We start from the raw sequence: 24643 nt of genomic DNA on the forward strand, positions 1-24643 counted from the left end.
AACTGAAATATTGATTCCTATTTGTACTATTAGAAATACTTCTTTCCTGTTATACATAAAACCCCTTGTTTTATGTCAAAGAACATGTTTGCAGTCAGCCTGGTTGTCACAAAGTCTTGCCCTATAAACCAAATGGTAAATACTAACATCTGCTGAGTATTTAAAGATTTCTTTCACTGCCATCTTTCTTTCTTTGTCTTAGGTTTATTCTTCAGAAGCTGAAAACATCCACTTTTACAAATTAGTCCCTCTTCACTAGTTACATTTAGGGTCATTCCAGGTCTTACCTATAGCATTCATTTTTTTATTTCACTGAAGATTAGCACATAACATTTCAATAGTTCGTTGTACTGGGTCTGGCTACAATGGAATCAATTTTCTTCATGGCAGCCCGTAAATGCTGTGGTTTGGATTTGGGACTAAACCAGTGTTGATAACACACCAGTGCTTTGGCTGTTGCTGAGCAGTTCTTGCATAGCATCCAGATTTCCATTTTCCCACTCTGCCACAGCAGCGAGTAGGCTGGGGGTAGAGCCAGAAGCTGGGAGGGGACGCAGCTGTGACAGCTGGCCCCAACCGAACAGGGGATATCCCTTATCATACAATATGACATTCAGCAGTAAAAGCTCAGGGGAAGGAGGAGAAAGGTGGGATGCTCGGGCTTATGGTGTTTGTTTCTCTATGTAACTGCTATGTGTGATGAAGCCGTGCTTTCCACGAAGCAGCTAAACATTCACCCGACAATGGGAAGTAGTGAGCAACTGGGTGGGCAGGTAGCTGGGATCTCTAAGTTCTCCTTCCTCTCTACTCTGGTGAGACCGCATCTGGAATATTGTGTCCAGTTCTGGGCCCCTCAGTTCAAGAAGGACAGGGAACTGCTGGAGAGAGTCCAGCGCTGGGCCACAAAGATGATGGAGTGGAGCATCTCCCTTATGAGGAAAGGCTGAGGGAGCTGGGGCTCTTTAGCTTGGAGGAGACTGAGGGGTGACCTCATCAATGTTTATAAATATGTAAAGGGTGGGTGTCACGAGGATGGAGCCAGGCTCTTCTCGGTGACAACCAGTGATTGGACAAGAGGCAATGGGTTCAAGCTGGAACACACGAGGTTCCACTTAAATTTGAGAAGAAAGTTCTTCACAGTGAGGGTAACCTCACCTAGGTGTTCCTGCTCCGGCAGGGGGATTGGACTAGATGATTTTTGAGGTCCCTTCTAATCCCTAACATTCTGCGATTCCGTGATTCTGTGATTTTAAGACCCGACTCGCCCGGCGATAACCGGTCCCGCCGTCCCCATGGAAACGGCCCCGTGGGCGGGGCTAAGTCGGCCCGGCCCCATCCCGTTGCCATGGCAGCCGCGCTGGCGGCGGAAGTGCCTGGCGGTGCTGGCCCCGCCCCCCCCCCGCCGCCGCCGCCGCCACCGCCCTCGGAAGATGGCGGACGGCGGCGCAGCTCCAGCGCAGCAGGAAGGGGACGTGTCCGCGGCGGCCGGCGGCGGCCGGAGGGATCGGCAGCCGCGGAGCGGCAGCGGCCGCCCGCCCAGCGCCCGGGACTTGCAGGTGAGGGGGTGGAGATGGGCGTTCCGCTCCCTCGGCGGGGCGGAGCCGAGCGGGGCGGAGTGCCGGGCCCCCGGGGGAGCCCCAGGCCTTGCCCCAGGCCTTGCCCCAGGCCGCCGCGGAGGGCAGCGGGCGGTGCGCGGCCCCCCCGCCCCTCTCGCTGCCAGTCGGGGCTGCCCCGCCGCAGCCAGGCAGCGCTGGGCGCTCGGGCAGAGGCTGCCGCCGTCTTTTCTTCCTTTTTTTCCCCCCTCTTGAGGCGGGGAAGGGAGGGACGCCTCTGAACAGGACTGGGCGCGTTCGGAAGCGGTGGGCGGCCAGCCTGTGTGGTGCTCAGCTCGGCAGGGACCGGGACGGGCTTTCCCGGCGCTTCAGTAGCTGGGTTTTAACTGTATTTGAAGTTATTTTGGCGCCATTGTGTTTCCTGATTGATTATTTGGGAGGAGCGTCCTTCCCCCCCATGACAATGTCTCCGCAAACGTGGTGTAAGGCTAAGGACAGGATCTGAGAGTGTGAGCACAAATGTAACTCAGGGTTGGTACCTAAGGGTGTAGTTGCAGACACTTTTAACAGTATTTCTTTTTCGCGTGCGACTTTAAATCTGTATGAAGATTCAAAATATTTTAGCAACGAATTGGTTGGAAAACAGGTGAAACTTTCAGTTAACTGAAACTGCCCATATTTTATTTAATTGTAAAAAATTAACAGAGAAAGATGGATATTGTTTTCTTTTTTCTTGGTTACTATTTGCAATTTTCATAGGTCCTTCCTGAGATTAATTTTGCTACAGAATGTAACATTAATAAAGTCTGTGTTAATACTTTTTGTTTCATAATGCCTTTAGTTAGTCAACTGAACCAGACAGGCGTTTGGGGTAGAAGATTATTGATAAAATGTTAAAATACAAAGACATACCCTCTTGGGTCAGAGTAGCTGCCCATCCATCCATCCATCCATCCAGCTGAGGACTTCTTCTATCGTGACACCGTAAGAGATGTGGTATGAGGAAAGCACAGAAGCCTGATTGTGCCTTTTTACACTCCCTCAGCATCGCTCAGTTTTAGGATTAGGGACGGCACAGGGTAGATCTTTGCCTATTCCTTTTAGTGTCTACTTTTGGGCTTCTGTCTATGACTTACCCCATCAGTTTTACATATCTAAAATATATTTACTTGTATCCTCAGGTAGTATGGAGGTCTTCAGTGGTTTTCTCGATCTGTCTTGTTGCTCAGTTTGATTTTCTTAACAGGAATAATACCTCAGCTCGTATTTTTCCACTGCTGAAAATGCCTCACAATAACATGGGATTAATGTCCTATGTTCATAGCAGTGTGTGTTGAAGGACAGATGTTTCATTTTATTTTAATGTGTATTCCTTGAACACAAAACTGCAATGAAATTGTAGCCTAGCACCTATTCTGGTGTGTATGACAAAATGTTAATATGACTTGCGTAGTGTGAACAAAATGGTTTGGGGATAAAATTAAGGATGATTTGGCAAACAAAGAGTATTATTCAAGACAAAAGTAGGATTGCTAAAAATGACATGTTGGAGATGCCTCACACAACTTCCTAAAAATGAACTTGCCAGTGATATGGCAGCATTTAGGGAACTCTTGGGGTTTTTATTTTTTTTTTTTTTAAGTATTTACAACGATGCCTTGCATTCAAGCCAGCAAGGCTGAATTGGTTCTTAATTCCACTACAAGCTTATTTGGATTACGTTTATTATGTGCTTCCCAGTCTTACCAGAGTGTTACCTAGCGAATTTATTTCAATTTTTTATCATTGATGAGATGATGCTCGATATATACATGTGTATATAATCTTGTGATTCTGAACCTAACACAGGCTGAATATAACTAGTCAAGCAACGTGAACCAAACGACAGCAGAGTACAAATTCCAAGTCACAACGGCATTAAGCATCATGTGGTTTTTTTCATAAAGCAGAAAGGAAGTTGAGTTTAGAGAAGCAGTTGGGGTTTCTCATGTTTCTAATTTTCTGGGGATGCGTGCATTTTGCATTAGTTTTTGTCTTATTTCTGTTCCATATGTAATTCTAGAGTTACAGACTTCTAAAAAGAGTTCTGTTTCCTCCAGTTGGCCTTGGCAGAGTTATACGAAGATGAAGCTAAAAGGCAGTCACTGTGTCCTGACAAACCAACAACTGCAAAGATTAGTAACACAAAAGTACCACAGAGGTGAGATGTGCTTTGTACTTCAGAAATGTGTTGAATAGTTACTGTATTAGCTCGCAAAACTTCGTCATACTTACTTGACCTCCTCTTCATACAAAAAGTGATCTACAGCAGTTCATAATCCAGAATTGTGAATCCCTGTAATAGTGCATAGTCTGTATCTTCTCAGAATGCTTTTTAAATTGTATTTATTTAGGAGCCTTTGTGCTATATGGTATTCCAAAACACTTTAAACCAACTTCAGATAAGGTTAAGATGTTATAAGTGAAATGCAGTGTTACTCTCTGTTCACGCAGATAGATTTTGGAAATTTGCTGCTTCAGGACAGTACTGGAGTTCATTGCTTCCTCAAAATTCAGCAAATCAGTAGTTTGTGTGAAACTTGGCAAGTGGGCTGCTTTAAGTCTTGTACTTACATCAGTACCTGATGAGACAAATATTAATTTGAAAAATTATTCATAGGTTCATTAGCAGGCTTCTGTGGGGTGAGGGAAATAAGAAGGGCTTCTTAATGAATTTGTCTGGGTTTGGCAGGTAGAAGGAAAGACATGTATCTGTGTATAAATGCAACTTTTACTGGCCTGCAGTGTTTGCAGTTCGCATAGCATTTGAAGATTCAATGTGGTTTTAATTTTTTTTAGGGAAACCTGCCAGTTTTTAATTAGTTTTCATTTAAATTGTTTTAAAGAAGAGAAGTCTTTACATCATTACCATCAGTGATGCCATAGCAAATCTTATATTTGGCTTGTCTTTCAATCGCTGCTGCCAATATGGATCTCTGTTTTAAAGGAGGTTAAGGAGCAGAAAAGTTCTTAGTCATCAGAGTCATCCTTCAAAGGCATCTACAAATGCACATCTTCAGGAAGAGGGATTTTAGCACAGTATGTGACACTTGGAAAATAATAGCTTTTTTGTTGTTTCTTTTTGCTTGTTTGTTTCGATGAAACCACCTAAGTTGACTAATCAACTGTATAGAACACAGTTTATAAACAAATAAACAGCTCCATTTACTGATAGGTATCATGAAGTTACAACTTCCCATTTCACCTGAAGGAAAAGCTGCGGTACAGTATCTCATATATTTCTGTGTGATAGCTGTTGGCAAACACTTGTTCTTTTGCAGTTACACTGGAATCTGAGAAAGAAGAGATGGCTGCTATTTGCATGGCATCCAAAATGAGATTTTTCTTTCAGTAGACTTCAGTTTGCTCTCTGATGAGCAGTGTATTAATTGCAAGGAAACATAGTGCTGCTCTTGAAGTCATCTACTTGACTTGCTGTCCACAATTGCAGCTATTGAAGAATGTCTCTAGGCCCTGCTTGGAACCAACACCATATCATGTTGCGTAAGCTCCTTTAAGAAACTTAAGACTATTGGCACAAAAATACAAGTCCCACAAAACCTACAATGCAACAAGGGAAGAAAACAGAAGAGATTAAAGTGTTTCTAGTGCACCTGACCTAAGTATATAACAATACATTTTTTCTAAGTAATAAGAGGCAGATCTTCACTGGGATATAGAATTACATTGTTTTATCAGCACTGATACTTAAAAAAAGCTCTTCTATGTTTTGATTTCACAGGTGTAGTAATCATGCATAAGTCTGAACTAGTGAGCTGTCTTCACTCATGTGACAGATTGTACATATGTTCTTATCCCATGGTAGTCAGATACTTCATATACATCTTGCATTAATTAATTTTATAATCAATTATTACAGGATGAGAGTATATATCTGTACAGTTTTTTCTGGCATTTTATAAGCTAACAACGTTAGCTTGTCCTGTGGTAGCTTATCGATCTGTCCATATCATAAAACAGAACCTGATTCTGTATTTTAATCGTCTCTTGAAAGTCTTTGCAATGTCGCCATTCAACATATTTTTATAATTGTGTGAAATAGAAGTGAGAACTACTACTGTTTAGTTTTTAGGATCCCCACAGACAGGAACTCCAGGACATCAAAGAAAGCCAATGTTGACTTCACTAGGCAACTTACCACTTGATAAAAACAGCTAAAATGTGGAAAGAATTTGAAGTATAATTAATTCTGGTAAGCTGGGTTCTTGAACAGCTGTTGCACTTGCATATTACCTGCGTTATCTGTGAGACCAACAGTGGTGTAAAGCAGAATTCTACATAACCCATGCTAGAACAGAATAGTTCAGTTGGAGGAGATCTACAGCGATCATCTAGTCCAACTGTTGCTGCAAAATGCCTCTGCCACACGCGTGCCTTTTCCTGCTTATTCACTGAAAAGCATCCACGGCTAGTTACTTGGGCCAAAAAAGTATGGTGAGAACAAAAAAAAAACCCAACAATGTGATATCCTTAGTTTTTGAAAAATAAGTAGTTTCAGAAGTTAGATATGAAGTACTTAGTGAAGCGTATGTACCAGTCATCTTCAAATGTTTTCTTTTATTCTCTTGGCAGTCTTAAAATTGATTCTATTAGAAGGCTGAGAAGACCAGAGAGAAGCATGAGCGATGACAAAGAAAACCAAAGGTATTTTTAAAACAAACAATTTAACAATTGTGAAGGTAATTGTGACATTCACACTTTGTTCCTCCGTTTTTCAAAATGTGTGTGAGCTAAGTCTGTCCTGCAAAGAGCTAGTAACTACAGAGATGCTGTGTGACATTTTAGAGTGTTAGTTGTACGCTGATGGAGTAAAAGTATATTTAGCAGAATCTGGCTGCAGTTACGTAGGACCTGTATGTGCCTCAACACTTGACTGTATGGATGTATAGGCTGTAACTTACGCTTGGGCTCAAAAGCTTTTTTGCTTTTTCTCAAATATCCTAAATTGTTCTGTATATGCATTACTCAAATATTTGAGTACTTCCTTTCTTTATCGAATACAAGCTCTGATGAGAATTCTTGTCTCATCTCCCTATCGCTGTAATTCTTTTAAATCTAATAACTAAAGATTTTATATATAAATGGTGATTGAGATAATATATACAGATATATGTACAAAGGCGAGATGGTACTAAGGGATTGCCAGTTTAGTTATTGTATCATAAAACCAGTATAATTATACTTGTACAGCACCTTCATACCTGCTGCTGCTTTTGGGTAGTTGTAAAATATGGTGGAATCAACAGCATTTTGGTGACATTGGCCTGAGAGACAGTTTCGCATGGATTAATTGATTTGCCTTGCCCCAAGTGGTTAAGGTTAAGGAAAGTAGAAAGCCCTTACTTTATTAATTATTAATGCTTCTTGTAATCAAAGAAAACACACTCTCAAGTTTGCCAAGTTTTGTATTTATATATAGATTTCTTACAGCATCTATTCCATTGGTATTTAGAGATTTATAGCACCTTTCTCAAGATAATTCTCGAGGAAGATCTTGATCTTCATAGTTAAGCAGATGCAGTTTTAAATATAATTATTTGTAGTTTAACCTTTTATCTTTAAGAGCTAGAAATGGGGCTATGTTGAAGAAAAAAACCCACAAATTAGCTTTCACAGCAGTTTCTGCAGATTTTAGAATGCCCCGAAAGATCAAATAAACTTATTAAAAACTTGCGATTTCTGGTATTGGCAGGAATTGAAGTATACTAGATCTTTAAATTAAAAGATCATATTGTAGCACTGTTCAGCTTTCCCAAGGAGAGTTTTATGCGTGTTCTGCCAAGGCAGTGTTAGATGTGACTCTGTATTCTGACTAGTCCAGCCGCAGTCCCATGCACAGAACACCCCTGAGGTAACTGGTCATTCTGGGAGCAGGGGGCATCCACATAAGACGAGGTGTGTAAAGCCGTGGCTGCATCAGGACTGTGTTCACTTAAACATATGGCCTTGGCCCCAAAGCTCTGGGGTCTGTTCCAGAAGGCACGTTGGTAGTTTTGTTTGTGAAATGTCTGTGGAGTAGTGCTGTTTGGATTGCTGGGAAGGTCAGAACCAAGCGGAACCTTTCTATGATCAGAATGAAAAGGGTTTATGCCAAACTTGGCTCTTCGTTTGTTAATTTTTTTTTTCTTTTGATGGGAAGAGGAAAATTCTGCTTGTCGTTTAAAGCATTGTTGCTTATGAACGTTACTGTTCTAAAGATTTTATTCAGGTGACTCGGAATATAGAGGATTACAGATTTCTGGGGCTTCTAATAGTCCAAGTAAAATTGTTGCTGAACTCTTCAAGGAAGCAAAAGAACATGGGGCTGTCCCATTAGATGAAGCCTCAAGAGCATCTGGTGATTTCAGTAAAGCTAAGGTAAAAGTTAGAAGATATTTTGATCTCTGTTTACATTAGTCTATCTGAAACTCATCACATGAGAGCAAATACGCCTTTTTGTGGTTTGCAAATAGCAGAGGATTTGATCAACACAGTTGTGTATTAACTGCGCTCAAATAGCTTGCTCTAGAAAATAAAGCAGGGAGGAACCACACAATTTCAGGGGAAATCATTAGAAGTCAACCTGAACTGGAATTATTTGCTTTATTTTAATTAAAATGGATTAAAAAAAATTAACTGCAATTGCACCCAAATCAAAATCTCATCTGTTGAATTACTAATATTTGAAAAAGTGTACAGATTAAAACCTGCTTAGCCTGATTACGGTTAATAGGTACAATTTTCCACTTAGAAAGTATACAAGTTGGAACAGTGTATTTGCTTTTTATCACAGAAGCAAGCTTGCTGATTCTTTTATTTGCACCTATGTACGAATTTTAATAAACTGTTTCAGATATTTATTTCAATAAGCTTTGCTATATATCTTTTCCAGTCATTTTCTGGTGGCGGATATAGATTGGGTGACTCATCACAAAAGCACTCTGAATACATATACGGAGAAAATGAAGATGTAAGTAAAATTCTGAATATCAGGAAACAGAATCTCCAACAGATGTCTGCTTAATCATGTTTACAGCTTGAAATGCCAGGATTACTGTAACTATATTTATGAGGAAAAACTAGTATCTAAATATTAGATCTGTGTTAAGTAGAAATTGTCCGTGTCCACAGAAGACAGATGTTCTTTAGATACCCCTAAGACCTCCATTGTGGAATTTTCTGATGTAAATTACTTTGAAATTCTTAGCAGACATTCCTTTCAATTACTTTCCTCCAGCTGTTGTTCTGCATTCTCTTAGCTGTGCTAATCCTCTTAGGTTAGGAATTGTTTCTTGCTGTGGCTTAGAAAGTAGCCAATCTCAAACTGGAGGGCACGGATGTCTTCTAGGAATGGTGAAACAGCAGGTTAGAGGCCTTTTGAAAATTGTCTGGCCTTTCTTTCCTCTCAGTTAAAAAGCAGGAAGTGAAAGAGAGAGCGCAGGGAAACACAAAGTTCTCTATGCTTTGTCATTTGTGTGAATGGCTAGAGCAAATGTTCAGCTTATTTAGAAACAAAAGCCAGAAATGAGTAAGGCCAAAGGATATGGTTGAGGCTGGGGGGTGCTATCATGTCACACCCGAAGCTGTTACATTTTACACTTTGCAGTAATCTTTCTACCTTCTTCAGTAATCTTTCTGCCCTCCAGTAGTGTCCAGCTGTGCTGAGACAGAAGCCTGTTGCTGTGGGGTTACCATAACTGGTGGGTGGGACAGTTTTCCAGGTAGGTGAGTTTGACTGGATAGGGAAGCCTTGTTGTGCTGGACTGCAAGGCAGTTGCAGGGATGAGAGTGCAGGCTCTGAAGGTGAAAGGCCCTGGCTGTACACAGGCACACAGCAAAATAAAAAGGGAGTGAAGGAGGCTGCTTTCCAGGATTCTCAGCATTTGAGCTGAATAGAGCTCGTATTGACTTTGTTGCTGCTCAGCATGCAATAATTTGAGGAAAGAATAGTTTTCGCTGTAACAGTGTATCAGCAGTAATTTGTAATTTTGTGGATTTATTTCTTAATTTATCAATGAGAAACATTTACTGGTTTTAAAAGTAATTAGAACACTGCGAAAATTGCTACACAGTCACTATATCATTTCTTATGACATGGATAGCAGATTATGAGATTTTTTTTTCCCAAGGTGTAAAAGTGGTCTTAAAGTAGATAGTAATCTGTAACTATTATTTGCTTTTTTAAATGTATTCTAACAATGGTCTGCACAGTGCCATGCTGTATTCTTCTTTTATACTTTGCATTCTTGTTTATGGTCTGCTACAGTACTGATCAAAAATGTATAACTAGTCTGTATGAAATTGAAATACCTTATTTGTCTATCTTCACTTTTGTTTCAACTTTTTTGCTTCATAGGTTCAAATTTTGCTGAAACTCTGGAGGAATGGCTTCAGTTTAGATGATGGCGAGTTGAGATCCTATTCAGACCCAACAAATGCTCAGTTTCTTGAGTCTGTTAAAAGAGGGTGAGTTAAAATGACAACTTTTTTGACATATGTCTTTCAATTGAAATGAAGAAAAATGCTTTTTCCACATGTTTATAATTATTAAAAGCTCCAGACTTCTTCTCTGCCTGCACTCATAAAATATATTCTGTGCTTGTCATCAGACGTGTGGGGCATTTAAAATTTTGAACACTTTGATTCGTTCTGGTGCTTTAACTCTGAATGTTACTTGTTACAGATGGCTTTTAGTTCCACATATTTTTTCAGTGCATTTCAAATTTTGACTGTCAGTACTTTCTAGGTTTTAACTGTCAGCTCACTCATTTTTTTCTTCCTTTAGGATGAAATCAGTTACTAAAACAATCAGACATCTGTGACTTTAAACATACTAATAGTATCTGTTCATATTGTACTGTGGTTTTTGTGTAAACTTGTATTGCAGTTCAAAACATAATTGGGAAACTTTTATTTTTGTAATTAAGGGAAATTCCTGTGGAACTGCAGCGACTTGTTCACGGTGGCCAGGTTAATTTGGATATGGAGGACCACCAAGAACAGGAGTACGTGAAGCCTAGACTGCGATTCAAAGCTTTCAGTGGTGAAGGGCAAAAACTTGGAAGGTAAAAACACTAGGTTTTCTGTTCTGTGTCTGTATGGTATCTTAGTCCTCTGTTGGAACTGCTTATAGATGTGCTAGATGCTTTGTGCCTCTGGTCTGGCTCAGCTGCCATACATATTGTCTTTTATCGCTGGGATCATCACAAAGGGAACAGGAAGTGCTATTACAGTAATATCACTGATGCCTGACTTAATGCGGATGGAAAATATTTTTGTATGGGAGCAACTCTTTTATATTTTTTTTCTGGAATGAAGCAGGAGAAATGCTGTCCTGAAACGTAACGTTGTAAGCTGTCATTCATTATAAGTTATACCAGGAAAATCTGTTAGCTTTAAGAAAGAGAAATAATTTGATAAACTGTTTTTTTAAAAATTTGATCCAAAATAAATGAGCAGTAAGTTGTATCTAAATCTCACAACTTTTACTAGGTTTTGATTAAAACTTCAAATGATGCTTCAAAAATCTATAGTAGGGGATGGGTTTATAAAAGTGAACAACCAGAGGAATTGTACATGATCCCCTACATGAAATAATAGTGCAAAGCCTGGATTGTGGGAGAGGAGCAGCTCAACTTTTAACCTACAGTTGGAGCCCCCACTTCCTCCAATTCTAGTGTCATTTCTAACTACAGTATAAAGTTCATATATGTAGTAAAAAAAATGAAATTTAATTATTTAGAAAAGCTTAACACCTCGTTCTGTTTCATTTGCGGTCCTGGTGCAAGTGTAGGCTGATGCTGTTAAAACACTTCAGGTTAAGTTGGTCAGTAAGCAAACAGTAATGTGACCTCAACTCTGCCAATCATCAACTTTTCCCCATAACAATTATACACTTTACAGCATCTTTTTCAGCTGACTTGGTGTTAGCTGTTGAATTGTAAATACTTGATTGCAAAAAAAAGGTATTAATGGTGTGCTTCTGCAAGTAATTTAATTCAATTATTGATGCTGAACTGTTTCTAATCTGTATTTCATCTTTTTAAAAATGAGGAAGTGTGCTCAGTAAAACTGAGAAGGTAGTAAGCTCTGGTAGGGGTGACATTGGGGAGCAATTATATATAATAACTTCTTCACTGGAGCACTTGCTCAGATTATTAAAGAAAATAGGTGGGAAAGAGAGTTTATGTATATAAGAAAGTGTGCACACCTGTTGTGTGGCATTTGTGTTAATTTTGGTGGTTTATGAAGTCCCAGGTATGTAAGCAATGAAAGGGCCAGCCAAATGGTTATCTCCAATCAGGTTTATATTGTTTTTATACTAAATGTAAAAAATTCCATGCTTATTATGTGGTGATATCAATTACCTGTTAATATCATTTGTGGTCTAAAAGAGTGGGGGATGCCCAGAATCATAAAGTAGTGCTCCTGAAAGCAATTACTAAAACAGTTTTGGTCAGTTTAGTACACTGTAATGGTGCATGATTATTTTTTAATATAGTCCACGAAGTATAATAGATAAATCTTAGTATTGAGATTGTCGTTTCGTGCTCTGTAAGTATGAACAAAGATAGTTCTGTTTGTACTTGATTATCTATTTAAAATCATGCAGATATGATATACAGAGTTATAAGAAGAATAAATATGAAGTATTGCAGTTATTGACATTGTTTGTGTCTCTATTAGAAAAGCTGTGTTTATACTAGTTCAGATAACTTTGAGAGGATTTTCATTGCGCATTTGTACTAGCTATAGATGGTAGTCATTCAATGAAAAAGACAACTGAAACATTCAGTTCTGGTTTGACTCCGTTAGTAACTGGTTTGTTTTGTTTGTTTGTTTGTTTGTTTGTTTTTTTCCAATCCTTTAGCCTTACACCTGAAATAGTCAGCACACCTTCTTCCCCAGAGGAGGAAGAGAAATCCATTCTTAATGCGCCTGTTCTGATTGATGATTCCATGCCAGCAACTAAAATTCAAATTAGATTAGCAGATGGAAGCCGATTAATACAAAGATTTAACCAAACACACAGGTAAATTGATCCTGCATCAATGCAGGTAACCATAACTATTTCCATAAGTTTGCGTTTTGTCATTAAATTAGTATCAGCAGGACGTCAGAAAAGGCTATAAGTACAGCTCCACTGAAATTCTAAAGCTCTGTGCCGTTTGTGGATTCTTCTTCTCTGGAGATATTCAAAACCCACCTGGACACATTCCTGTGCGATCCACTCTGGTGAACCTGCTTTAGCAGGTGGGTTGGACTAGATGATCTCCAGAGGTCCCTTCCAAACCCAACCATTCTGTGAATTCTGTGAATTTTTGTAACATAAATGCACTGAAAAATTGACTGTGAAAGCAAAACTCTGTGCTTGGAAACACAAGATATTTGATAACTGCAAAATCACAAACTTTTATGACCAATTATGTCCTGTAAGGACACGGTACCAGCCATAACTGTTCTCAGGGCTGCTGAAATCTGGACAGCCTCACTATGTAGTCCTCCCAGCCCTGGGCCCTTCTTGGGAGGAGCATGTGGCTGGCTCGAGTGGCACTGTGAAGGCACTTCACTGCGAAGCATGTATGATAGTGTCAATTGGAATATAGCCCTCACTACAGGCAGAGAAATCTTGTGGCCCATCATCAAGAGCTCCAGCTTTCTACCTCATTATACTTGAGACTGTGACTAAACATGACATGGGTTAGAAGTGTAGACTGCTGCCCATATGCAGAAGGGTATATGGATATAACATACTCATCTGTAATTCTGGTATGTGGGCTGGACATAATACTGAGAACCAAACTTTGTTTTGTTTTGGATGGTCGTCTCCTAGGAATTCGCAGCGTGTGAACCTGGTGGGTTTTTTAGATCTGTTAGTAGCTTGCCGATTAGACCTTGCCATCGGTTTTATTGACATTGTTGGGACATTGCCACCAATGGTGTTGGCCGACCCCATTTATTTGCCTAAGAGGTTGTGTTAGTGCAAGGTTCTGCAAAGCTCTGCTTTGCGCTGCATGGCTGAAAGAACTTTGAGCAGAGAGCAGAGATTTGTGCTGTAGTTTCACCCATACTTCACAGGGTTCAAGCCAGTCCCAATCTGAAATCTGCACCATTGTGTTAGAACACAGCTGAAACTGAGCTTGAATCCTGCCTCGTAGGTGGTGTTTGTATGGACCCAATTCCATGTTAATATTATTATATGGAGAGTTCACCTGTTTCCTTTTTTTCCTTCTGGCTTAGAATAAGGGTAGAGCCAATGTGCAGCTTTCTTCACCTGACAACATACACAGACCACAACGAGGCAATTTTAGCAGAGATGCCAATAGGGAGGAAGATACAGCATTATTTTTTCCATATTTTATCTGACCTGATAATGTACACTGATAGTACAGGCCCAGATCCTTTCTCCAGAGCACCTGCTGGAGAAGTGACTTAGGGCTTGGGCTTATTGGGACCCTGTGTAGCCATGATGTGTTTTCTTCTGTCTGCCTGAAAGGGTGGAAGTGGTAAACTTCCCAGTAACATCTGTAACCAAGGATGTGTTGACAGAAGCTTATTTTCATCATTATTAACTTTTTCTTGGATGTGAATCTTTTTAGGTATCTTTGCCATATGTATGATCAAAATCAGCTACTAAAGTGCATTGCTTGTGTCATAAGCCTTGAAGACTGATAGAAAGTTAAGTCGCTGCTCATTTGGCTACAGTAAACCTGCCCGCTTACTAGTACTGCCTACTTACAATAGTTCTTTAATAGATCAGCTTACTGCCTTAGGAGAGAAACCTTAAATTTCAGGTTTTTATCTCTAAAATCTCATTCATTTTTCTTCCATGTCTTATAAAACTAAATTATTCTTGTGATACTGTTGATGTGACTGTTTTATGAACTATTGTTCAGAAGTTCGGTGCCAACTGAAAGCAGGGGAAACCTCTCGCCATTGAAGTGCATTAATAATTCCCCTCTGCTTTCTCCTCACTGTCACTGTGTATTTTAAGATTACTCCTTCAATTAATAATTTAATTTAGCATTTTTGGAATATACTAATTAATAGTGACATTTTTGACAGCTGGTGTTGAAATTGCTTGACTTTCTGTTATAAGTATCAGTTTTCAATATACTCCTATGTTACAAATTTTATTTCTGTTGAGAAAATAAGCAAAATTAATTTTAATTTTTCAGGTTTTTTGTGAAAAAAAAAATCTAGAATACAACCATTAGTCACTTGGATCGAATGGAAATTTAAAAATCAATAAGACATATCAAATGTTTAGTCTGTTAAAACGTTTATTGTTCTCTTATCATCATAATTTTCAGAGATTTGTGTCAAAATGAAATCAAACAGTTCTCATGTCCATATCCTTTCCACAGGATTAAGGATATTCGAGATTTCATTATCCAGTCCCGTCCAGAATTTGCAACAACTGATTTTGTTCTTGCGACTACCTTTCCAAATAAAGAACTAACAGATGAAGACTTGACACTACAAGAAGCGGATATACTTAACACTGTGATTCTTCAGCAATTAAAGTAATCCTACAGTTGGTATGACATAGGGAGCGTGCTGTATTGTCATACAATATGTTTCCAACAGATGACAAAAAAGCAAAAATTAGTGTCCTTTTGTTCCCTCACTTCCACAGATCAGATTTTGGGTTTTGTGTCTTCCAGCTATAGCATATCTAAATTTTTAATTTTTCTACATTGTTGAACTTTTTTTCAGTGTTAAAATTAAACCATGTCTTGTACTAAATGTGAAATGAGATATGACTTTATGACTTTTCATTATCTGGGGGGTGTGGGAAGAACAGGGGAGAAGCGTTTTTCTGAACGGGACAGTATCTTTCATACAGTTGGTAAGATTTGCACTATGGTAATGTTTTAATGCTGCATTGACAAACAGCCATTTGAAAACAGCCTGTAGGTTATGTTTACCTTCCAAGCTGTATTAATAATATTAAGGTGTTCTGTTTAATATGTTGATGGATAATTAATGCCCTAATATAATTTTTGTATATTCTGTTTATAGTGTTTCATGGTGCAGTATAATATTTATATTCTAGTTTTTATGTAATTTTCCCCATATCATTGATTATGTGAGTGAATCAGTTCAGGAGATGAAAACCGCAGCTGTTGCAGACTACAATAGATTGTTCTCATTTGTATTCTAGTTGTTCTACTTGTGGCGAAAATAAGTATGAACTTTTTTTTCTTCTTGAGGTTAAAGAAATGGGAGAGACCACTGTCATCTGGAGAAATGCTGTGATTTAGATTTCATAAGAGTGGGCCTGTGGTCACTTTGAACCTGAATATGCAGTTGAACTTTGTGCAGCTACATGATTCTTCACATGAACAGTTACTTAAATAACCGCAAACAAAAAAACACCAAGGTGCACAAACACAGAACTTGTTTATGCCATCACTTGCATGCACAAAAGTAGACATGTTATTTGATCAGGTATTTTTGACCTGAATTTCAGGTCTTTGTATTTGAAATTTTGGCTAGAGGCATTTTGTAATATTCAGTGGGGATCTGGTTGTGCAGCTCTCACTATTCTCCTTTGGAAGCTGTATAATTAAACCCCTCAATCTTTGAAATTATATATTTTTTCAAATAACTTGGCCCTACACTGCAGTATGCAGGTAGGAATCTTATGTTGTGGGCAAACTGGCTGCTGTTCTTTAGAAGAATGCAGTTTTGTAGTATTTGTGGATTTATATCAGATGAATGGATCATGGTCTGAAGAAGGGTAAATGGGCTGTATCTCTTGTACCGATCTATGTGTTAAAATGCTGGTTTCACTGATTATTTTATTCTGAAAAATCAATACTTATTTATTTATGCCAAGCTTATAATTGCTCAGTATATTTGATTAATCTTACATTTTTACCTCAAAGTAGATATTTGACTGAGTAAATTTTAAACGTGCAATTGTATTCGAAGTATTTTGTTTTGTACGCTGAATATCTGCATGATTTTAATCATAATTAATTTCACGTGCTAAGTAATTAAACTTTTAAGTGACAAAGACCATAGCCAAAGCTTCTTGTTTTCTTCCCAGTTTATGTTGTGATAAAGTGGTGATTGTGTTGCTGCCAGAAAGGAATGGGCACTTGCTATGCATATATTTAATATACTAACACTTCTCTACACAAATGCAAGGCCCGAGTCAGTATTTTGAGATCAATCTTGGGCAATCTGTGGTTTGGGAATATTTCAGTGCAGAATATAGATAAAGTTACATTGCTTATTACTTCTGAAGTCCATCATTAATTAAACACTGATGTATGAAGGACCACTGTTAACTAAATTGAGGGGGTTTTCCTCTTATTATGCCAAAACCCACAACGGCACATTATCACAATCTCTTTGTTTCAAATAGCTGGTAACTTTCAGTGTTCAGGAACAGCTGAGAGTTAAATGGGGGTCCCAGTAGTTGACGTTATTTTGTCAAGCACTAAGAAAATATATCAATGCTTGTGTTTACATATTTCACTGCTTTTCAGTACTTTAAAACCTGTAGAATCTTCTGTCTCCTAATTTTATGTCATACGTTTTATTAACGTTAAATTCTCACTTGCGTAGCTAACATCTTAGCATTTTTGACACAAACCAGTTCTTTGAGTATAGACTTATGTGGATACGCAGTTAAGACTGGTGACAAGGGAGAAGGAGACTGGAACTAAGGAGAAGGAACTTGGTAGAAGATGATGTTCTTTCCCTCACAGCAAGGCTGCTGAACTTCTTGGGAATTCCTCTTAACTTCCATGAAATACAGGTAATAATGCTGTCACTTGCTCTTGTAGGCAGCTAATGAAAGGCTCAGACTTTACCTCCACTTGTCTTTCCCAGAAATTTTTTATCACACAAGAGCCAAATAATCCAGAACTGATTGTTTTCTCTCAAGAAAATCTCTCTGGACCTGAATACTTGTGCTTTTTTCTCTTTTTTGTGGTTGCTGGTTTTTGTTGGTTTGTGGTTTTGTTTTGTTTTGCTTTGTTTGGACACTACTCCCATCTTTGTAATAATTGATTCTGGATAAACACAATCAGGCTGGGTAGGTTTTGGATTTTTCCGGGTTTTTTTCAGCAGCACATTGAGACGTTTGTAAACATTCTGCTTTAATCAGCCTACTGGACACACTTGTATAATTAGCATGTATTAGCAGTTATGTCATACTGTGCTTGCTCTTTGGTGAAAATCTGTCCAATATTAAATGAACCAAGGAAGAGCACGCAAGTGCTCGGAGGTGCTATTACTAGCTCCCTGCTCAGTTGTTTGCACTAACTTGAAGCTCCCATGATCACTATTATTCTGTGCAGGGAGGCCAGACAGAGATGCTCGTGCTGGTTAAGCCTGACAGGCCTCAGCGCAGGCATGTGCTGTTCTATGGGCAGATGAGAGGGTGAGCAGCAAGACTCTGGAATAATAAATGCTGAATTCATGGCACGCCAAAAGCAGTAAGCTTGCGGTGTTTCCATGAGATGTATGTATTTGGAATGGGTTCTTGAAGAGATTAAAAGTAGGACTGGTAATTTTTAGGTTAGTGCAATGACAAGCAACAGTAGGCAGCAACTATGATGAACATTTAGTGAATTGTAGCAAGTGGATCTGTTGCATCCTTAACCCAGCCAGATGTCAACTATTGCTACTCAGACAACAAGGCAAAATAAGATGGCTTCATTTTTGGAAAGCAATTTATTTTGCCTTTGTCCTGTCATAGTTACAATCAATAAGATCTTCTGTATATTCTTCATATTGAAAGGCCGGAAATGTTATGTACCTCACTGTGCATCTTCAATGTTTTCATTACAGACATTTAAAAAAAAGTCTGCTGAACTTCAGAGATGATTAACAGAACCTAGATTACAGACCAGAATTCACCTTCTTACACTTCTTACTTGCAACTCTTCTCCTTTACTAATGGTCTTGTTCTCTCCATAATTGAAGAGCTGTCTGGCAGCACATCTGAAAGTTAAAGGAAAGAAACTAAGTTCAAAAAATTTGTCTTCTAAAACTGAGACGTGGGGAGGCTGTTGAGTTATTTTGTGTTTGCTGAGAGCTGTCTGCTTTTGAGTTAAATGTGTGATCTAGAAGCTACATATTTGCATTCTTTTTCTGGTGTAGGAGAAGATAGATTTGTTCTTCCAAAGTGCATTAAGGTAAACTGAGCAAGACATTTTTAACTGTTGAACCAAAAAAAAAAAAAACCAAAACTTTAGGGAATTATTCTGGAAGAGCTACTATTTTACATTTATAAATCTACCTCAGTCCAAATTAATTCGGTGAGATCTTAGACCATTTAAATACTAATGAGCATGTATTGCCAAATGGGAATACCCAGGTGTCATTTTTCATATACAATATTTTTAGGTGGTGTTTGAATAGATGGAATAACCTATGCAGGGCAATGAAGCTGGTATTTATTTCATTGAATTCTTTGTGTCTTACTAGGTGCTGATATAAAAATTTTGATTGTCTATTCTAGCAAAAAAAAATAGAATTCATAGTGTTCACTAGCTCTACCCTAAAAATTACCAAATAATTGCACTTTGAAGACAAGTTAAATTTTCTGATTTTCAAATTAAATTGTGATTAACTTTTTCATGGTAATAGCTGTCTACAATGTTTTGAACCAATGGAAGCCTCAGGACCTTAGTGCCTGCATTGTGCAAACCCTGGACAAGTGTTCTATTTCAGTGAACATAATTCATTCCTGTTTATTTTACAACTGTTCCTAATCAAGTTAAATCATCATTATTTAACTGTTCACAATGAAAATGTCCTTACAGTCTTTTGTGCCAATTTAGTTAATCCATTTTAAATTAGATTTTACAAATAAAAATCTCTGCCTGAATGTGAAAATGTAAGTGTTAGGGTTTTTTTGAAAGCTTGCAGTTAATAGAGAAGAACTTAAATACCTGCATTTGAATTCTTCTCTTAGTAAACTGGTTCTTTTTAAAAGAAATTGAGAAATTTTCAGTGGAGAAGACTTTGCCTCTGGATGTAGAATACTGCTACCACTTTTTGTCCGTGAATGGGTACTTTGATACATGTGAATACTCGTTTCCACTTTATCACTTTTTATATATTGATTCTCTTGTTTTGAATATGTTATGTCTATGGTTTCAACTCTTCTAGCTATAAAATTATATTCCTGTGTATTTTTAATATAGTGCTACTTCCCATAGCAGTCTCCAATTCCTGTTGTCTAAAAGGAGTCACTGAAAGCAGAAGAGGGAGCATAAGTAGATATAGGCAGACAATTTTGTTAAAATATTTTTCACTGAATGATTTGCTCCTGCTCGTAAGAGTCTAATAGTTCTTTTGGTTTTCTAAGGGGTCTTCCTGAACGCTATTTTTCCTGGAAACAGATACAGATCTTAGACCCAGTTGGAGCTGCTTTGTAACCTTGATCATCACTCAAAATCTTGTAAGACAGGATCTGGTCTGTGTGAAAGGTGCGAATGCTTCATCTGGAGGGATCGGACCATTAGACCTTAAAAGGATCTTCTCAGAGGAAAAAAGTGAACCCAGATCTTATCTTAAATCCCAACACTGGGAAGGTTCAGTTGTACCACTGTGTTGGATATGCATATTCAAGATTTATCTTTTCATCCACCAAAGGGAAAGTGGCTGTTTTAAACTTGATTTTAGTTGTTTTGGAGGTGCTCTTCCCTCTGCTCTTTGTGAAAAGAGTAAAAATAAACTCTGGCTTGCAAGGAGAGAGCTAACTGTTCCTGACCTGACTGTACTGCAAGGTGGCTTTAAGACAGAGGCTAGCAATCAGCCTTGGTAGAGTCAAAAATAAAACTCAAAGGCCTGGAAACATTCTAGGTTTCAGCTAGACCTAACAGATAGGTCTGGCATCAGTCACAACCCTTAATGGAGGATTAAGCCCTATTTTTTGGGATATGCCAAAGGGAGATTCTCTGAACATTTCTGTCTTGCCCGTGGTGCGTTAACCACTCCTGTCACATTGACACGGGAAAATCAGAAATGAAAGATTCTTTGCAATGTGATGATTTAAGGTGTTGATGTTAGCGGAGGCGTTTTTACTTGCTGACAAAAAGGTCTAATTTCAAAGGGGTTTTTGTTGAAAATGTAGTGCAGTTCAGCTTCCAGGTTTCTGTCTGGCTCTCCACAGTCCTTATTTCCCCCTCTCTAAAGCAATTACTTAAAAGAATGGAGCTAAATAAACAGAGGAGAGGGGACTGATGGATGTGTCAGTCCAACAAACCTGGAGGCAATTCGGGCCTGGGAGGCAGAACAACCACGCTCAGCACATATAGGCAGGAGAGGGTGCTTGTTTAGTGGGGACCTGTAACACATCCCAGCTGGAGGAGTCACTGTTCTAAGAGAGCTGGATCAAAGCTGGTAGTCCAGGCTGCTGAGCTTCTGACACCTGCTCTCCTTCATCCCTAAGTATCCACTGGTTCTTGTCTCTGCTGGTCGCTCCCGTTCAGAAGAATAGTTCCTGCAGGATGTCAGTTCTGACAGACAATTCTAGTGGTTTGCAAGAGTCTGTTACAAAAGGCAGAGTTGAAGTCTTCCCCTTTCCCTCGATACTTTTCTTCATCCAGTTTCTTCAGCATAAGACCCTTGCATTGTCTTATCTTCTCACCATGTCGCTTATAAGGCACTTGCCCTACTTCTGTTTAATTGATTTAAATACGCGTGCCCCAAACAAAATGAATTATACAATCAAAATTTTGCTTATTCACTGTATCCCTTCTGGTAAGCTTATGGTGCTGGCAGATAATTTCTGCCCAAGGACTCCAGCATGTGGAGTTCTCATGAGGGCAGCTCTTCTTCCTCAGGTCTGCACTTCACTATGGCAAGAATTTTTTTGTTGTTATTATTTTTTTTGCTTGGTTTATTAGCAAATAAAGTTTGGTTAGTCATTGTGTATTACAGGCTGCACAGTTCTCCAGTGTTTTGATGTTTCACATTTAAATCTGACAATTCTTTGACAACACCCCCAAGGGACTCTTAGTAAGTGATATTTACTTAGCTAGTGCTTTTTGTATTGCTGTTGTTGCAGAGCTCAGCCTTTGGAATACAGTTCTGTATGGTTTTTGTGGGATTTTTTCTAGTTTCTCATGGCCCAAATTAATAAATAAATCTTAGTTTGCACATATGATAAAGATGTGGAGTAGGTCATGGTGTCAGCAAATAAATGTGAGAAAACTAGAACCTTGAAAGGATTTTGGAAGAACTTTGATTCTCCATGTTTCTCCTCTAATCTGAACTGACCTCTTCCACGCAGCAGTATTTACTTATTTGCTCAGCTAAACATTATCTCGTATGTGTACAGAAAGTCTCTAAAAGTTCTGTATAAGGTGCTTGAGCCTGCAATGCTTAGTGCCTGTCTTCCTAAGGAGCTCTCTGGAGTCTGCTGGCCTGACTGTAGGCACATGTGAGAATAATTAATTCCAGGTTTAATGCTCGCATACCTAAGCTTTTTGTGGCTGGTGCCATGTTTCTCAGCATGTGTACAATTCCTAAAAACAGTGGCTGCCTAGTTCTAGTTGCGATCTTCAGGCCCTACTGCAGTAAAACTTTGAAACAATAGAAAAAAGTCAAGCTTAATGACTGTTATTTGTTTCTCCAATTCGAGCTCCTAGTACCTGGACAAATTCTAGCTCCTAGTGGCTTGACCGATATTGCAGTATGAGTCCTATGGATCTCCAAGGTTTATGCATTGATGCATATGAGCTGTAGCTTTGGTGTAGAGAAAATGTATGGGAAAGAAAAACAGTTGTTTTCTCTCAGCAGTTTAGCTGAACCCATAAAAAGTCAGAACATGTCAACCTGGCAAGGTCTGTTTGCCTTAGTTTTCTGTATAGGCTTTGTTACCCAATCGACTGCGCAAGAAGAGAAGGTAGAGGTGACCTCAGGCTGGTGATTTCCAAATAGCCTTTACTCATGGCCAAGGCTACCAACAAACACACATTTAATTTTAGGAATTTTCTCAGAATAGTAGCATATGCAAGGTCAGATAGTGCAGCTCTCTTTGTACAAGGACAGTAACTAAGTGTAAAATGCTGTTATGGTAGTGAGATTTTTATTATGGAGAAAACTACATTTTGCTCATGGGCTTAAGTCCACTCTTAGATGAAAAAATCAGTCTCTTTTCCATGGAGTGATAAAATCATAGTCAATAATATGGATTTCTGTAATATATTCATAAGAACTTGAAATTTTGTGTAGTAGCAGTAGCATTGTTATAGAAAGCTTGTCTACAGTTACAAGGATATTTTAATTCCTGCAAGACAGGATAAAAAATCTATAACTATACTATCAGATAGGAAAAATTTATTTGGATTAGGATTTTATAGATGCAACCAAGCAGGAGTTGCCAAAGGTGCTGGTTTGAAGAAATCAGACTAATCTTCAAGAATGAACTATATTATGGTTTGTTCAGGATGTGGTATTTTGCCTAATTTCCCTCAGTGAAATAGGGATGTAGGTTCTGCCAATAACTTGTACTTCATAACAAAAGGAAAGTGTTAGAGTTTAAAATAAACCCGAGTATACTGGAGATTTCAAGGCCAGACTTGAATGTTAGTTAAGCAATTGAGAAGCAGCTACTAATACCAGTAGAGCCCGGCTTTCCTTTCTGGTTTGCCCTTACATAGCGCAGTTGGTTACGAACACCGTTCAAGTTGATCATAGCAAATGATTAGAGGGAGATTCTTTTCTCCTTCCTTCTTGTCATTCTGAGGAAGGAACATATTGTAATTTGTATCAGGTAGATAATTGTAATTTGTATCAGGTAGAAAAGTTTCAACAGATGTGATGATAAAAGCCACTACCTTCCTACTTGTGCTGTTGTAGCCCCCACAGAGCTTGCAGTCTACGCTTCCCACGCAGGGGGCTGCCCATCTTTCATGTATATCGTGGCTTTTCTTGTATTCTTGCCTACTTGAGGATCTGTCACTGAAACCAAAGGAAGTCTTCTGACAACATATTTTCATTCTGTACTCTTGGGATCTCATCTATTACGTTGCACCTCATCCATTTTATTTGGTCCTCTGCAGCTAATGCTTCTGTTTGAGTAATGAGTTGCTTTAGTGGCTAATTAGGCTGATCACGTAGCAGTTTATTTTCTGCTGAAAAATTACTTCCTTGAGGATGGATCGTGATAGTTTGTATCTCAAGGATTCGCCTCTCTGAGAGCCAGATTTTTGTGCATATTTAAGAAATCATTTGGAAGACATGTATCAAAGTGGCAGAAATGAAAACAACTCTTCTTCAACTCAGTAGTAGAAGATTGTCATGTTTGATGCAAACATCACTAATGGATTCTGCTTTCTACACTCCTTTTTTTACACTTCCTTTTTTGCCGTAGCTAAGCTAAATTTTTCATATTAAAGACCTTGAATCCGTTTCCACTACTCTGAAGATATTGGTGTCTAGATGTTTTTCAGCCTTGCTCTGGTCAGAATGAAGTCCTTTACTCTGCAGACGGATGTAAAAGGCAAGATTGCGCTGGAGGCATGAGCCTATTCCCTTACTCAGTGAGCTAAAATACTGTGAGCACTGCATCTTTCTAGTGCAATACCATAGTGGACATAAGTGAATGGTAACAAGAAAGGACCTTGCTTACCATGAGAGGGGGTGGTGGCTGGTTCTCACGGCAATATGTTGTGATGGACTTCTTTTTTTCCCCATTGCTTTTCTGTCTTTTGCATGCTAGAACATGCCTCTTTCCTCAACATCTGTTGAGCGGACAATTATCACCTTTAATCTAAGCTGAAAGCACTTTGACAATATTGCCAGCTCTCAAGGTTTCATCCCAGTAATGGGATTTTAGCTGTTGTTGCAGCTGAACTGTCAACCTGTGACGTGCCAAAGACTGCAGATTTTGCAGCCAAGCTGTGGGACAACTTCTCCTTTCTGTTGTTTCTTCTTTCTTTTCTTTTTTTTTTTTCTTCCTGTTTCTCTGTTTCCTAAGGCAGAACAGTCGGACTCAATTGCTGCAGAAGTCAGCAGGAGTTGTTTCTCGTTCTGTGAGCTGATGGTGTTTTCTAGATGAGGAAGTTAAAAAG

At 38.8% G+C, this 24643-nt stretch overlaps 1 protein-coding gene across 2 annotated transcripts; it reads left to right on the plus strand.

The window, feature by feature from the left end:
- Positions 1 to 1430: 1430 nt before the first annotated feature.
- UBXN2B (UBX domain protein 2B) lies at positions 1431 to 16620 on the plus strand. Of its 2 annotated transcripts, XM_065628128.1 has the most exons (11): positions 1431 to 1556; positions 3653 to 3753; positions 6186 to 6257; positions 7811 to 7970; positions 8485 to 8562; positions 9949 to 10058; positions 10520 to 10657; positions 12463 to 12624; position 13327; positions 14810 to 14836; positions 14932 to 16620. In XM_065628128.1, exons 1-11 carry the CDS (start codon positions 1431 to 1433, stop codon positions 15052 to 15054), a joined length of 1098 nt encoding a protein of 365 aa, XP_065484200.1. In that variant the 3' UTR covers positions 15055 to 16620. The 2 variants fall into 2 exon arrangements, with proteins under 2 accessions (XP_065484200.1, XP_065484199.1); XM_065628127.1 differs by lacking the exons at position 13327; positions 14810 to 14836 and having other exon boundaries at positions 14960 to 16620.
- The last annotated feature ends 8023 nt before the right edge of the window (positions 16621 to 24643 follow it).

Source organism: Caloenas nicobarica, chromosome 2 (genome assembly GCF_036013445.1).
Source record: "Caloenas nicobarica isolate bCalNic1 chromosome 2, bCalNic1.hap1, whole genome shotgun sequence".
Lineage (NCBI taxonomy): Eukaryota > Metazoa > Chordata > Aves > Columbiformes > Columbidae > Caloenas > Caloenas nicobarica.